Consider the following 17,254-nt stretch of genomic DNA (forward strand, 5'->3'; position numbering starts at 1 on the left):
TCATATATCATCTGCGCATTAATGACATTAAATCGTACAAAACAGCGAAATGCTTTCAAACTTAGCAGGCACCGTATCAACGCGACTTCTGCGATACGTCACGGCTAATATGCATAGACGCAGTCTATAACCGTAACAATACGTGCTCCGCTTTATATTGCCACAGGCAATAATTACCGGAGCGGTAAGGTGAACTTCAGTTTCATGAATCCTCTAAGGAAACCGCCGCTGCATTAGATTAGGTAGTTTGACACTAAGGAGGCGAACGTGCATCCAAGCCTAATCTGGAAAGCAATAGTTCGCGTTTACGTCCTGGTGTGCATTCTGCCTTATAGTGTTATACCGCGTTTGGTGTTCGAGGAAGACTCGTTTATCAAATTAGTGTAAATTACATATACCACTAAATACAAACTAATAAATACAAATCAATATTGTAGAATATGCATTTGTTGCTTAAGAGCGTTTTGTTAAATAATTTTTTTTTCAGATTTTTTTCTAAAAAAATCGTAATTCACAAATATTTACATAATTTTATTTGATGTCATTAATATTTTGATGTGGAAATATATTTTTTCTGTGTCTGTCAAATAGATAAAATAGTTAGATATAAATAACAAATCAATTCTTCATGTATAATATATTTCTGAAAGAACATTTTCACTTTTCTCCAAATTAAAGTTGGATAGATTTCAACTACGGGGAATCGTTTTCAATCCGCGCGCACAATGCTCGCTATTACTAGATATTAATTAGTAATTGCTTTAACTGCGCAATAACTGTTTTATCATAGCATTATTAGTAAATAAACCACTGATTACATTGTCGCAATTGAAACTAAATTGCTTCGATTTCAATAAAATGTACATATAGCGCCGCAATCCCAATAAAAATCTAATTGCGTAATTAACGAGAATAACAGCCATGGAAGGTATTCGTGATTAGCGTCGACAATTATATACATTATCCATTTCTCCAATTAATTAATAGAGTGTACACAATCGAGTAAATTCGTAAATGTCTCGCATGCGCTAAATTAAATAGCGTCGTCGATGATAACTTTATTAGGGCATTTAGTCGTTTACCAGATAATACCGCCGTAGGATCTGAGTAGGCGGAGTCACATCTTTCTCTCGTTCTTCGAGGTAAGGAACGATTTCAGGGTACGTTGGAAATACGCGTGAGGGATGGCTTCGGCCATTTTATATGACGTGCCGTAGGTAATCCCCATTGCAAAACGATCTGGGCCACGAGCCGAGGAACGACCTTTTTATTTCTCGACCGGTTTTACGGCGAACTCGCTTCCGCATTTATCTCGGCTCTTTCTCTCCCCTTCGCCCTACCCTTCCCTACCTTGGCCCTTTTCTTTCCTCCGCTGGCTCTCTGTTTCTCCATTCTTCGTACCTTTACGGCTTCTACCGTGCGACAGGATTTATAACGGCGTCCTCAGTTTCCCGTTGCCTTACTTATCAGGTTTTTTATCGAGGAATCCTCGACCGTATGAGAAATAATCGACAAGTATCACTACGTGCAAAAATTACGTAATTTCTTCTAGCAAAAGTACGTCGCGAAAAAAGCCTTCTAAATTGCGGATCAATTTCGATCAATAATGATCCAAAAAGTTATTATTCATGTGAATAATATATTAATTATTAATATCACATTACTGAAATTTGCCATTTAATTTGTTACAATAATGAGATTATGATATGTTACAAAATTACATTTCAAGTTACTTAAACTAGAATAATATTGATTTTAACCAACAAACAATTGGCATTGAAATTAGCAATTGCTATCCTAGCAAAACTCGTATAATTATATGTATTAAATACAATATCAATAAACAGAACAATAAATATAAAATAAACACATTATAGAAATATCTCTATATCTCGATTAAATTAATCAAGTTTTACTAATTCTTCGCTATTACATTTTAGATACTATATGGTGGAAAATCAATACGCCGCATATATTGAAACAGCATAGGCACCAACAGATGGCAAATTCCAATTGGTAGGCATTGCAAGACGTATTCAGCATATATATCCCGTTTCTCTATGTAACTAGCTCGAAGGATTCGGCCAAGTGATAGGACGACAAGCCAAATCCTACCCACGTACATTCAAGATGAGAAGCTTGTGAAATAGATAGGATCTGACTACAGGGCGCGGATCGCATAGGATATCAGAATCACATGTAAACAGATGACAAAATAATCCCATTCGCGCATCAAAATAAATATTAATTTAACAACAACGGTCTTTTTAATAAAGAATTTTCACTAAAACAGTAGTAATGCAGTGTAATCACTTTCAGGATTAAAATATCATTTAAAGCATACGCGATTCGTAAAAAATAAATCCACACAAACAACCAGAGTTATTATTGAATAATTTCGAGAAAAACATTTTCTTTGTTATGTGAAAATAACGCGCGACTGTGCGTAGTTAGGAATGAGTTTCTCCATCACACGACTCACGAATGTTGCGGCTATAACAATTTCCGGCAATAATTCATTCTTTTGAAACTGAGGAAATGCTATTTTAGGGACATGTATGTATCCGTAGGACCGGCTACGTCCGTTTTGGCAACAATACGATATTGTTTTTTCGTTCATCTATCTCGTGCGCGGACGACTACCGTGGAATAAAAATCGACACTGCAATTTTTGTTTCATATAAAAAAAAAGAAGGAAAGAACTCGTCCCTCGTCCTTCTCGATTCGCCGCTAAAGTGGGTTGACGGAGGGCAACGCACCAAAATACACGACGAGCTAATAAAGCTCGCGCGCGGCTCCTCTTCATATATATATATATGAAGAAGAAATAAAGCTTCATATTGTGCCGCGTACCTTCGGGCTACCGCAGTTTCATCGAGGGACAAAAGGGACAGGGCCAATGGCGAGAAGTGAGGCGGGCGCGATATTATTACGTGATACGAACAGACCTTTTTTGTCGTTTGCTGTTAAGGGCGTCGCGGCAAAAAGGTCCCTTCGTCCGCAGATTGCGGCTGGTAGCGTGCGGAAAAACTTAAGGGCTTAAAGCGGCCGCCCTGTTGCGTGCGCCTTAATGCAATGTATGTTAAATTCGTAAGCTTGCAGCTAAGAGATTAACTGAATTTTACATCGTGTTTCAATTTAAAATGTGTTTCGTGTTACTTCCTAAAAGTCTGTCTATGAATTATTGCCCATAAGAAACGTAGTTGCGAGTGCAAGCGGAGTGTCATTATGAGTTTAAAGCATTGTTCCATTCGCGCGCGTTCCCTCGCTACATAAATTAAATCCTACTACTTCGTTAGAAGCGAGGAGGAGCCAATTAAGATGCACGACAAAGTGCCATTCCATTTGATCCCACTACTTTCTATGACAGTCGCAAAATTTAATGCAATATTGTCGTTTTTCCTATATACGCCCTCGTAGAAAACGGCAGTAAAAATTTAGAATGACATCACTCTTTTTGCGGTGTAGTGCATCATAAAAGACTCTCGCATGGCCTTATTGTAAAAATTGACAATAATTCTTAATATGTCATAAAAACGACAAGTGCTTATTATGCTATAAACAATATTATTACTATATACATCATGTATGTACGACAAACGATTGACACGAGAGTCTTTCCACTTTTTTACGATGACATGCAATCTGCAAGATTTATTACCTAGATTTTTTACCTGAAATTTGCAAAATATATCTCTCTCGATATTAAATTTATAATACATAAACTTATATGATGACACATTTATGAAAGTGTGCACAAGTGATCGTAACAAAATATCGCTAAACATGCAAAACTGTATCAAGAAAACGAGAGAAAGAGAATTACATATATAGCAATAAACATGGTATGGCAACTACGTATCGACAATGGAAATCAAACAAATTGACCATTCAGTTGCATCAAACCTATCAGAAAGTTCGGTTAACTTTTTTTAATCAAAGATAAATCGACTGTCCTACACGGCAAGCGAGCCAACAATTCCGCAAGCTGAACTAGGTCGGCATATTCGGACGTATATGTATATTGCTATATGTAAAGGGCGAAAAATCTATTATCAGACGGAAAATAAATATTCCACTGGTAACGGAAAGAAGGTCACCTTCACTTTTATTTCCAATATTTCAGATGACGCAAGAGATATCAAATCCGGAAATAATTACTTTCCCATTTCAAATAGAATAGAATATCCACATAACACTTTATGAATAAAACCTACGCTAGTCGGACTTTCATCTTTATAATTGCTTCCATGTAAAAAATGTGAAATTTACAACTTTTAGATATTAGTGTAAAAAATATTTTATTTTATGTTTTTATTTGCGCATGTCTACTTTTTATTAAAGACTTCCCAACAAAATCCTCTAATAATTAAAACATTTTTTAATAATTTTATCTTTCTAACACTCTTTGGTGAATTAAACTCGTCTTCCGCGATCGAGAAAACTGTGACGACTATGATAATTATCGATTAGTTATAATGGGATTCATAGATTTATCTCAAAGTGCAAAGTGGCCTTTCACATCGCATGCCAAGGTCCAGAATTCGTGTGGACGCCTTAAGATTCAATTAGAGGCCAATGGGGTATGCAGTTTACCCTCTCTCAATCCTCTCCTAACCCTCCCTTTCTCACTCTGTGTTAGTGAACATTTTCCGAAACCCCATAGAGACACGCGCGCAGAGCCGTTTGATGCCAGATGCTGCCGTGGATATTGGATAAAAGTTTCTCGGTTCGCGGAGGAAATAATTTCACAAGCCGCGCGCGCGGTCGGGGCTGCTACCTCTCGCGTCCTCTTCCCTCGTTGCGCAGCGCTCGTCCTTTTACAGGAAGCAGCGCTAGCTCGACGCCCGGAAAGAAACTTACCAGTATCGGGCACCGGCCCCCCTTCGGATTTTTCCCGACTTGTCGTGTTTCTCTGTAGACAAAACGAGCGGCGACGCCACCTGGCACTTAACATATATGGAAAAATCCCGTTTCGCACTGCGCAGTAGTGAAACTTTTCGCTACTTTCCTCCCGACCGATTAAGAGAGAAAAGTATTTGCGAGGAAGTAGCCCCATCATTTATCGAAAAAAAAAAAAAAAATCACTATATCTGTCACCACAGCAGATGTGGAGAGACTGATCGAAAAATAGGATGCTGGCAAAATATATTGCATTTTTTATTCTATATTTTTGCACTGCGGTTATATCGCTACCGGTGTTACTCCCCCCTGATACGGAGTTGATTGTCAAGAATTTGATGAATGTTGCGTTGCAAGCAATATGATACACTGCAAAAATATATTTTTGCTCTTAGATTTCAATATTAAATTTTTCAAAACTATTCTCCTTTCTGGATGAAAAGATGGTTTACATAAATATTTCAATAAAGAGATGTTATCTCAACGTACATTGGAACACAGTCACTATCTCTCTCTGTTACTGATACGACGTCTGGATGCAAGCAGCATGTAATCGAATCTCCAAGACACCATCAGAGCGACCACACCACCACCTATCCCCGTCCCCGTCAACGTACACGCCGTGCTACATACTGTTATTTACTCAATGCAATTGTCTTATCATTGATAAGCTAGACGATTCCGCAGAGAGTACATGAGGAGAAATCGATAAAGCAAAATACAAGAGCACAGCTCATAACTGCATTGATTTAGCAAGAGAATAAATGCGCATTTATTAAAATAAATTAACATAAATAGATCTCATGATCGAAGAATCGTCTCGATAAAATATTCATTATTCTATCCAACATCTATAATTATATGATTATTTCTTTTTATTTATTGTATTTAGAAATTATCATAACTACTTTCAAAAGTATTAAAATATTTTATTATATTTTCTTGATATTAAAAAAAAAAATGAAGAAACTACATTTCTAGTTTGGATAAATAAACTTCTGAATAAAAAAAGATGGAGAAGAAAGTAAAATACGGAAGCCAGACTTATCGATTTGGTAATTTCTGCCTCTTTCTATCTTCTCTCGCTGTTCAATTAATTTTGTTGACGTTAACAGCGTCACAGGCGTGACACGCCAGTTCCTGATAAATCCGCGAGTCACATGCAATGTATCGAGGCCTTAATTTCACTCGGAGAAAATCACGCTACGATTCTCGAACTCCGATGATCTCGCAATACGGGCATCGTGTATAATCGATCATGGATCTCGTTCATCCGATGCAACATCGACGAGAATTTTCCGCTGTTACGGACAGTTCCCCGATACGCGTTTCAGTTTTACGTAGCCGATCGGACCGACTATTTTTATCGTGGATTTGTTTTTGAAGCACGATAAACAGCGCAAGATCGGCCTAGCTAAGTGCTCTCGGCAGCGAGCGGATATTATTCTGTCGCGGCGTTCCAATAATCTACCGACAACGCTTGAATAAATGTTTTTTTAATCGTTTACGCGGCAGGCAATGCGAATCGTGAGAGATTATTAAGAAAACGGTAATAATATCCGGTAATTTAAAGCAGTATGAATATAACGCTACGTAAAACAAATATTTATGAACATTTTTTACGTAGGATGTAATTCAATACATATCATAGTGTTCTTTTATTCTCCTTTTCACATGTACAAAACATAATATCTCAATCACTGATATAAGAGTAAAAATAAAATAAAATAAGAAAATTTATTTTTATAATTATATAAAAGCTTTGTTTCTTTATGAGAAATAAAATTCTAATGTAATATTCTGATGTAATATTATTGATTCAATTGCCATACTTTGCTAATTTCTGAAATATTTTGAACACGTATAGTAAAATTTAGAGAAATTTGCAATATATTTTATCAAGAATTTAATTAATAACCTGTTGCAAAAATTTATTTTTCATGCTTTTTTGGAATTTTAAATAGTAAGATAATTAAATCGAAAAAATTAGCGAAATAGCAGCTCTTAAGATAAAATTTCCTGCATTTCACAAAATTGTATACATGTACGTTTTGTTTCCGAGATTTGTTTACAGTAGAAAACACCGTGTCGCCACAATGTTGATTTATTTTCCTATTGCATACAACGAATCTTTCATAGATTACACCATGGATCAATGTTGTGTTGCCTACTTTTTTAAACGACCACTCATTTTTTGCCATGCTCGATTTCTGTTGCGTTCGTGCGAGGTTATAAAATCGGCGCGTAAATCAATCATACTGATTGTGAGACTTTTAGAGAAAAACGCATTTTACGCGCGTCATCAAGATAAAACGATTTCGCAATGACATGCTTTAATTATTTCCGCCTCTTTTTCTGAAAGTTTATCCGTTTTGAGAAAAAGGTAGGGATTACAAATCTCAGGGATAAATTTTTTTATCCAGCTAAGCACATAATACAAACGTATCTATGCTCACTATTATTGATGAGTGCTTGTTTCGGAACTATCTACGAAAGACAACTCTCCACACTTATATTAAAGTAATTCCTTCACCATCGCTAAAAAAGAAAAGTTCCAATTTTTAAAATAAATTATTTACCGTAGAGTTGCTCCGCCGTTGCATGATACCTCCTGGCCTCCTCCTCTTCTGAGAGGTCCTGCTTCTTCATGGCACTCACACGCGATCACAGATTGCTCGCATTGCTCGCGACATATCTAAATACGAAAATCGCGCGAAACTATCACTGCACTCCCGGTATTAACAACACTCGCGACGCACGCTATATTATATCACAATAAAACGACTTTGTCGATTCACTGGCACAAAAGATTACCTGTAAAACAAAAATACATTTACACTGCAACAGGATAAAATTATATTCTAATTATATTCTAATTTTTAGATCTTAAATTAATGATTATTGATAAATGATTGATATATGATGATTTATTGAATTATTTTATCCGACAATTTATATATTTTTTTAATATTAATTATTTTATTAGGCAACCAAAAAAATTTGTGCGATTTTTTATATTAAATGTAATATAAAGAATCACGCAAATTTTTTTGCTTATCTGATATTTTGTTCTCAATGTTGCCAATCCAAAAAAATTGAGGTAAATTAAATCTAACTTAATGAAAAATTCGATTAATTCAAAAATGCGATCGAGAAAAATTTGCATTCAAATACTGTAAAAAAAATTATTATTATTCTAATTACTGCAATAAAATAATAATTTATAATTCCCATCTGTAAACGCTTCAATTTCCACTTTAGAAATTTTACTCATTGTTAGAATAAACGTATTAAACAAACTATGAATATACTTGGAAAGCTTCTGATCTCAATGAAGATCATTGATTTCAATTCATGAATTACTCATGGCTTTTCTCCCTTTTACTGCTCTAAAATAAGCGCAATTAACGATTCCATAAAGTTTTTATAGGGAAACTTTCTCGACACGGCATTGTTAAACTCTTTACGACGCCTATTTATTGCTACAACGATGCCGTTCGCTAATATTTGAATATTTACTCAATATTTACAAAAAACAAAATACAATCTACAAATTGTTACACGCAGCAACTCTTTCCAATACAACAATTAACGTAACACAACATCCACAGTGTCGCAAAAATAAAAAATGTGACGATCAAATAGACCGCTGTTTACGATAAAGATTTTATAAAATCGTCGCTAACTGATGTATAATTAAAAATTGTTGCAAAGCATGTACGTGACACGCATGCAAACAATTTCTAACGAGCGCGCAACAATCATCCGTTCAGCTAAATTTAATTTCGCGAAAACGATGTTATGGCCGTCATGCCTCGCTGTTTGCTTGTTGCGCGTGCTGCATAAAGCATATAGGAACGGACTTGATAGCAGCGGAAAGCAATTTCTTTTCAACTCATAAACGATTTCGCACTATGACAGATGCAGCCAACGAAATCGTGTATATGATCTCTGTAAAATTAGCATCCTATTTTTAGAATATAATAAATAGTTCTAGTTTTTGCCTGAAAAGTTCTAGAGTTTCTGATAAAAAGAGTAAAAAGTTTTCTTTAAAAATCCTAGAGAATTAAATGTTAAATATATGAAAATTCGCAATAACATTTTCATTTCAATAAGCATTGATTTTAATATAATTCTCCAAACTCATAATTCTTAGAATATTCATATTATTTAGAATTCATATTATTTAGAATTCTTCTAAAAGTGTTAAATTAATTCCGAAAAAATATTTAATTTACGAAAAATTAGAGAAAAATTATCTAAAATCAAAAAATCAAACTCTTATTATTTTTAGAACATATTAAAACGTTAATTTGCAAAAATAGATATTGTATAATTTTTAATAACATTAACACAATTAATGATCATATAGTTTACATTACAAATGGTGGTTTTTATATATTTTATAAAAAAAGTTATATTTTATATCACGATTTTTTAAATAATTAATTACTTATTATATTCTGCATGTGACAAATTATGTTCTATTCTGTCAGTATCAGGGAAATATATGCACAATATTCTAATAATAATTTAACATGTTTAATAAATCATAAAGCGTAAAATTGTACTGATAATTTCTACTCAACAAAACAAAAGTATTTTAATTTACAATTTCTCAAATGTAAATTATATTCTATGTAATAATTTTTAAGAAGAGAGAATAGACAAAAAGAAACTTTTATTCCAGCATACAATATTCTTCAATAACAAAATATATTGCCAACAAGGCATTTAATCACCAACAATCTATAGGAAACAGATATATTTCTATTTCCAAAGCTAGATAAAATAATTAATCATTTAACACAAATATCGAAAAATTTTATTAAATAATAAATTATGATAAATCATAGCAAAAACCGATTTACAATTCACAGTAGTATTATCTTGCTCGGTATTAGGAAGATTTAGAAGAACGCGCGCGGTTATATTTCTTCTCATAGCAATATTTCAATAACGCCCGCATAAAGTATTGGTGCTGTCCGCCGATACAACCCCTATATTCAATAAGCGCCTATCAGTCGCATGTCGCAAACAACATTAAATCTGTATCGGTTGAAACCGTCTTGCTTGGTGAAAATCGCACGAAAGACTTCGTCCCGAAAAGAAATCTACTATCGGCAATATTTGTTAATATTCATATCCGATTGTGAAAAAAGGAGAATGTTTCCAACACGAAACGTCATTTACAGCCGGACAGTTTATCGTAAAATATAACGCGAAATATATTGCGCCAATTGCATTCCATGGTGATAGGGCAACGCTAAAGAAATTAGTTCGAGAATTAAAAAATAACACGGTATAGGTGATGCTCTGGCAATGCGATAATCGATGGGATAACGTTGCAATCAAAAATTTCATAAACTGTGAAACCATCTACGCTTTATTCCACAAATTCCACGTATGGAAGGCAAAATCCATTTTAGATGGCGAAATTTGTGCAAATGGCACAAGTGATAACACGGGTCGTTGCTACGTTGGATTTTACAATATCGCCGTTCGTACCAAAATGGTAAACTCGTTACCGGAAATGCTAGAAGTTTCTGCGCCGAAAAATTGAACACAATTTTCGATATTGATAATTCGTGATGACGGACTATCGAACTTGTCCTACGGCCATTTCGCAGAGCGTTTTGGTATAAAAAAAATTTCTATTTAATTAATTGGTAACATGTATATGTAACGGGACGCGAATTCGATTCGACGACCGCAATATCGACGCGGTTACGCAGTGTAAAATTATACTGGCACGTACTGAGAAATATTTGAATACGTACGAATGTGTCGGTAAAACGTTACCGCGTAGAACGTATGCGGCAAGAATTAGTTAAACGGTCAATGTTTAACTACGGCGCTGTTACGCAGCTAAAATTTGGCGACTTCGTCCGCGAGAGCAAGACGGCAATAAAATCCACTTTACTAAAAGCACAGCCGAGAGAATTAATTCGGACGGGCTATTACTCTCCAGCCGGATGTCGCGTCATTAACGCCTCACCATGTAGCTGTACCGTGTACTAAATTATTCGTGAAGCTGTCGCCGGCAGTACGAAATAATTTCGCGTATGCTTTAATATATATCTATCTCTATAAAATTAATAAATTGCTATTATTATTGTATCTTACGATTTCTCGAGTATTTTTCTCTTTATAATATATATCATGAGATACCGAACAATTACGCAAATTCGGTGCAATTTACTACGATGCACTCTATATACTTCTGAAATCTGTAGTATGTATCTGCATTCTATCATAGACAAGTGCGGAATAAAGTTACGAGAAGCTAAAACTATTGAAATGTTTCCACAGTTCACGACCAATGCTATTGAACTCTCGGTAAAGTAATTAGCAACAGAGAATGTACGTGGAATCGAGGAGAAAAGATGAAGGTAACGCCAACGCCTCTGTGTACACAGGAAAAAGGAGGCGCTGCCCATTAGAATGCAGTGTGTAGTCTGCAATCAGATCGGTGCAGGTTTCTAACTAGGAACGGATCCAAAGGTAGCGAAGGATATAAGTCTGTATCCACACACATCGATACGTTTCACACATTGATATGTTACATTCATACTTTTCAAGTTAATTTTTAACTATAAATTTGTTCAGATAATCAAGTGTGCGTTATATTTCTGCAAAAATGTCCGTAAAAATAAATTAAGATCAAATTGATTAAAATTTATTATTATACTGGAATAAACTTTAATTATAAAATTGCAAGTTGCATGTATGTATAGATTTCTGCACTTGGCTAATAATGAAAAAAATGTAAACTTTGTGCAAATATTTGGAAAAGCAGGATCAAGCAAATAAACGGAAATAGGTTCCAACCATTCCTAGCTATACAACTGCATTCGAATGCCAGGCACGTGACTTTGTTACGAGATAATGCTACTTCCGAATTTATACCTAACCTCCGCCTTAGAGACTCCGGATTCGGATTCCCTAATTAACAAACGAGAGGAGACAAAGCCAGCACGGATATCAGGTATAATTAATTTCACATGTCTTGGATATGCACAAACCGACTTTGTCAATTCGAATAGATATGTCCAGAAACTTAACATCTTACTTCGTCTTAATCGACTTCGTCTACATCTTAATTTCTTTTTTATGCAAAATTATATAACAATTTGTTTGCGTTTTAATATGCAATTTTACAGTAATTTATATTTTAATATAATTGATAAACAAGACGGCATAATAAATTTTTATATCATTAATAAAAACAATGTAAAGATTTTTCTTATGTTTTAGCAATGTATGCATCACAAATAATCCATATGCAAGTTAAAGAAATAAAAATAAATCGAAAAAAAATACTTAAAGCGGCGGGATTAAAATGTACCGTAGAATTGTTGATGATAAATCGAAAACTACTGTTACAATTTTTTATTATTTTCTATTTTATTTTTGTATTGTTTTTATTTCACTAAAATCACCGATCTAAATAAACTATGAAAAGTAACACACTGTCAGGTATAATGTTACAAAAAATACGGTATTAGTAAAAAAAATAAGCACTAAAAACGAGTAATTCTCTCTTTTTAAATTTTAATAAGCGATATCATATGTAAAATGCACAATTTATTTCCAGAAATATGCGATAGAATATCAAATATTTCGGAATAAAATTCCATTCATAAAAGGCAGGTATAGTCATTAAATAATTAAACTTAATCAAAGTAAAAAAAAAAATCTCTCCACAGTCTAACAGAGGGGACAGAGAGGAAACGGAGGAAATCCTGGGCGATGTTAAAAGCGCTCCTAAACGTCCAGCGACAAAAGGTCAAAGGATCGAATATCCAGATAGCCGGCGGTAATTTGAATGCGGTAGTTTGAAATAAAAGGTCGCGCGAAAGCAGGACAAAACAGATCTCTGTGTACAGACGACGTATGGCGGCTAATGGAAGCCGGAGGAATCACGAGAAGAGGAAGAAGCACGAGGGACGGGAGGAATCAAGGGATAGAGGAAGGGTGAGATGGATGGATAGGAACGATGAGGGGCAGGGGGAGGTGAGAGAAGGGGGACAAAAAGGGACAGGGCGGGATGGGTACGACGAAGCGGCAGAAGAGAAGACTCGATTACACGTCACCAGCAGCCCGGAGCCTATTTGGTCGCAATCGGTTTTTCATTACCAAAAGCCTCACCGGCTTTATACCAAATTGTACATTCGGCGACCCTTGTAAAACTCATCGGGATCTCACGGACGCGCGAGCATTGGAATCGCGCGGGCTGGCGCATAATTGATCACCCGGTATGTATATATGTCGCGCGCGTGCTGCCTATAACTTTCGGCAGATGCAAAATAAAAGAACGCGAGCTTTTCAAGAGTGCTGTTCACGTCGAATCTTCAATCCGCTGAAATGGATTATATGTCAAAGCTAATGCACGGTAAATCGACGTATGAACTACTTTCGCGAAACTCATGCATTTTTTCGCGGCCTCCTTCCTGATACTCTATCGCGAGTATCTGGAGATAGATTGTGCATCTCGCGTACGATACTATTTTCTAAAATTTAAAGAGATGCATAAAATATCAAAGACAATTTCACATTCCGATATATAAAGTATCGAAATATGCGGCGGAATGACAATGAATCTCGTAATCAGATTGTGTGTCTAATGTAATTATTTTATGTAATTATTGCATGTAATTATTTCATTATACGATCGTTTAAATATCTAAACATAAAATTTACATTAAACAATCTCGATTTTAGAATCGTGTAGCTGCATTTATGAAGGGTTTCGTTCGCCACGTTAAAAGTACATTGTAAATTAATTACGCAACTATATTGACATAAATGCTCGTTTAATTATCACAGTAACATTCATATTCTAATAATTGTATACGTACCTGAATTAATTTGTCCGTACGATAGTTCGATGACACTTTTATTGCTCGATTACACAGTGCACAATGTGGCGAGAAAATGATGCAAAACGCGCGATAATTATTTTGGATATATTATAGTGGACACCAATTGTGTTATCGACGAAACATCAAACGCACGATTTCGACCGACACTACAATTGTAATTCAGCGGTCATTATCGCGCACACGATTAACGCGATTAGAACGCCCATACGACGCTCTATTCATTCCCGATATTTATCTACGCACACAATTGCGGAAATTACGACAATACTTCGCTGCGACTTCATCGACAAAGCTCGGAACATAATGTAATGGAGGTTATGTTATTAACAAAACATCGAACATTCTATTTCGAACTGCGGATTGTCATTCGGTCACTATTCATTATCGCATATTGATTACTTACTTTTAGAACGACGTGTTACTTTATTCGGTACTATTGATATTTATCCCCATGTAATCGCGAAGATATTTCTCGTTCACTTTAGCGATAAAGCGCGCGAAATTGCAATTAATGTTGCCAACAAATTTTTACAGCCGCGTATGCGCAGTACTTTTTTAGCTATTTTCTGCACTACGTTAATCATAAAAAATAATTTTTACTTATTATTATATCATACTTTTTAAAAATATACACAGTATATAATATTGATGTATTATATATATATATATATATATATATATATATATATATATATATATCTATAAATAAAGATGAATAGATTATATATTTAATGAGCAAATATGTGAGATATTAAATGTTTTTAAAACATACACACTTAAAAGTACATTACCTACCCTCTTACGGTGACACTATGAAACTTGTTGGTAATTTAAATGTGCAAATTGACTATAGATGGCGACAGGATTTGTTTTTTTTTACACCTTTGTGCGCATGTTTACATCAGGGTCTGATGATCAGGCACATCAACAGCTGATCGTTTATTTTGGACAAAGAATGTGCGCAAATTCAGTGAAATAATAATATGGCATTACCATATTGTTAACTAATTTTGACAATCTACTGATATAAAAATTACAGCAAAATTTGAATCCAAAGAGTGAACTTTGAGACTGTTTTTTACGACTGACTAAAGCTTTTTTATCATAGAAATAGAAAATATATAATTATAATTGATTACTCAAGAACATTGCTAAAAGTATGTCAGCCTTATCAGAGACTCTCACAATTAAACAGCCTATTAGACGTTTGGAAATCCAAATTAATAATTTCAACGTTGCTATTCCACACCATGTAGATTTGTTAAAGCAACACAAGAACAATATTAAAAAGGTAAGCACTTACAAATTTTTGTATCTTTCTCATATTTTGAAAATATTTCACAAAAATAATTTATATTTGTGCAGTATCAAGATCAGCATGATTGGGATCGGGTAAAAAAGGAGCATATAAATGTCTCTCGGATTATCAAACAACTAAAGGAATTATTATATCAAATGGACACTCTCAGATCACAAGTTCTCGATGTTGATATTGATAAATTTGACAAATTGACGACAAATGCAAGAAAAAGTATCATGAATGCAATTAAAGAATATTTAGGTAAGATACATAATATAATACATAACATTTCCTCTCAACTCTGGTAAACGCAAAATTCTCGATTAAAAATTCAATATGGATATAAATGTTATTTACAGAAATGGAACTAAATTTTTCAACGACACTTATACCATCTAAAAATGAAAACCAAAAATCAAATGACTTACCTGAAGATAACCAGGTTCAGTTGCAAGCAGAACAGGAAGATTTGCAGCGTCAGCAAACATGTCTGTTTATCTGGAACCATTTGCAAGGAGAAATACAACAATTACATGAGCTTTTTGTTGAATTCAATAAAGTTGTACATGTAAGTTTATAATTTTATTTTTGATACATTATATAATATGGAAATATAATGTAAAAGAGATTTTTTTAAATTTTCCTTTATATGTATATCAGTTTTTGAAGTATTTTATAAGCTTTATTACCATTGTACATATCTGAAAATCTTTTTATAAACAGGATCAGAAAGAAATGGTGGATAATATCGAAGAAAATATTGAAGAAACTCAGATAAATGTGGACAAAGGTGCAAAATACATACAACAGGCTTCAAAATATAAAGTTGCTGCTTACCCTATAGCAGGCGCTATGATAGGCACATGCATTGGAGGACCAATAGGTTTGCTAGCTGGCATGAAAATTGGTGGCCTTGCTGCTCTGAGTTGTGGTATTTTAGGTAAATCCTATAATACGAAAATATCAATAAATATAATATATAAAGTTATATCCAATTAAACATTGAATTAATTGCACACAATTATCAATGTAATAATGGAAATCTTTTTCTTTAGGTTTTACAGGAGGATCGTTGCTGAAAAAGAAACAAATAGAATATCGAAAAGTAGAAGAACATGTTAACAATTCGAATATTGATTTGAAGTCAATTAGAAAATCTTCCTCTTGCCCAGACAGTTTAAAAGATGATAAGAAAGACATATGACAAAACATGATTTCATCATCATGTACTATCAATTTTAAACGTGAAAAAAAGTGCACCGTTGTATAATTTTTAATTGCTAAAATATTCTTTTTACTTCTTGCAAATATATTTATTTTATTTTATATTTTTATTTATACACATACATATTTTGTGCAACTTCACACAATAATCACATTTTAAAAATTCTTGTAGGAAAGATTTGTTTAAAATGTAATTTATAATACTACTTATAATTTTCTATACTTCAAAAGATAAACGATAAAATTCATGAATTTATAAGTCTTGTTCAATTTATAAATTCTTGTTAAAATATGTAAGAACTTTATTTAATAATATATTATAAGATCACGATATTCCATATCAACATTTTATAGAAATTGCCACAGCAATATACGCACAATCAAGGCTTTGTGAGTTCAAAGTATAAAAAATATCTCTTTTATAAAACAATGACTTTTATATGCCTTTTGCGTGCCTTGTAACTGCTTCGAACTATTGAAAATATGTATCAAGCTCTGCAACGTTTTTTAGACATTTTAGCCGCTTGTAAATGCTTACTAATTATGGCTTGATTTTCTAAAATTTAATAAGTGCAATATAAATTGTGCACACGTATTGTGCATAATTAAAATATCTGTGTTAATAAAAGTAAATTTATAATATTGTATATTTTACATTGTAAATATATAGAATTGAATTATTTAAAAGATGCTAGTTACTACTTATTAGATCAACAAATTGTATATTAAATAAAACGCAAAAACATTTTGACCAAATCACATTATAAAATTATAGGCAGGTTATTATGTTATTTATAGACACTTTATTACACGTTTGTAATTGTGTACGCGTATGTGTCAATTATGTACATACATATCTGAGATAATGAATAAATAATTGTACTTACTAACTAGAATATTGCAGGTTGCTCCACCTGTTGCAAATTTTATTTTAGGCTGCATC

At 33.7% G+C, this 17,254-nt stretch overlaps 1 protein-coding gene and 1 long non-coding RNA gene across 2 annotated transcripts in view; one reads left to right on the forward strand and one right to left on the reverse strand.

Annotated features, from left to right (window-relative positions):
- The window catches only part of LOC136999427 (uncharacterized), a 220,981-nt gene extending 213,285 nt beyond the window's left edge, over positions 1-7,696 (reverse strand). The window contains exon 1 of the long non-coding RNA XR_010889803.1: positions 7,482-7,696. This is a non-coding gene — a long non-coding RNA (uncharacterized lncRNA). The remainder of the gene's footprint in view (positions 1-7,481) is intronic.
- A 6,973-nt stretch (positions 7,697-14,669) lies between these two features.
- On the forward strand, positions 14,670-17,207 carry Syx17 (syntaxin 17). Its single transcript, XM_012379489.2, has 5 exons — positions 14,670-15,078; positions 15,153-15,348; positions 15,447-15,655; positions 15,811-16,027; positions 16,143-17,207. The coding sequence occupies exons 1-5, from the start codon at positions 14,947-14,949 to the stop codon at positions 16,289-16,291; spliced, it is 903 nt and encodes a 300-aa protein (XP_012234912.1). The 5' UTR covers positions 14,670-14,946; the 3' UTR covers positions 16,292-17,207.
- The last annotated feature ends 47 nt before the right edge of the window (positions 17,208-17,254 follow it).

The sequence above is a fragment of the Linepithema humile genome, chromosome 1 (assembly GCF_040581485.1).
Source record: "Linepithema humile isolate Giens D197 chromosome 1, Lhum_UNIL_v1.0, whole genome shotgun sequence".
NCBI lineage: Eukaryota > Metazoa > Arthropoda > Insecta > Hymenoptera > Formicidae > Linepithema > Linepithema humile.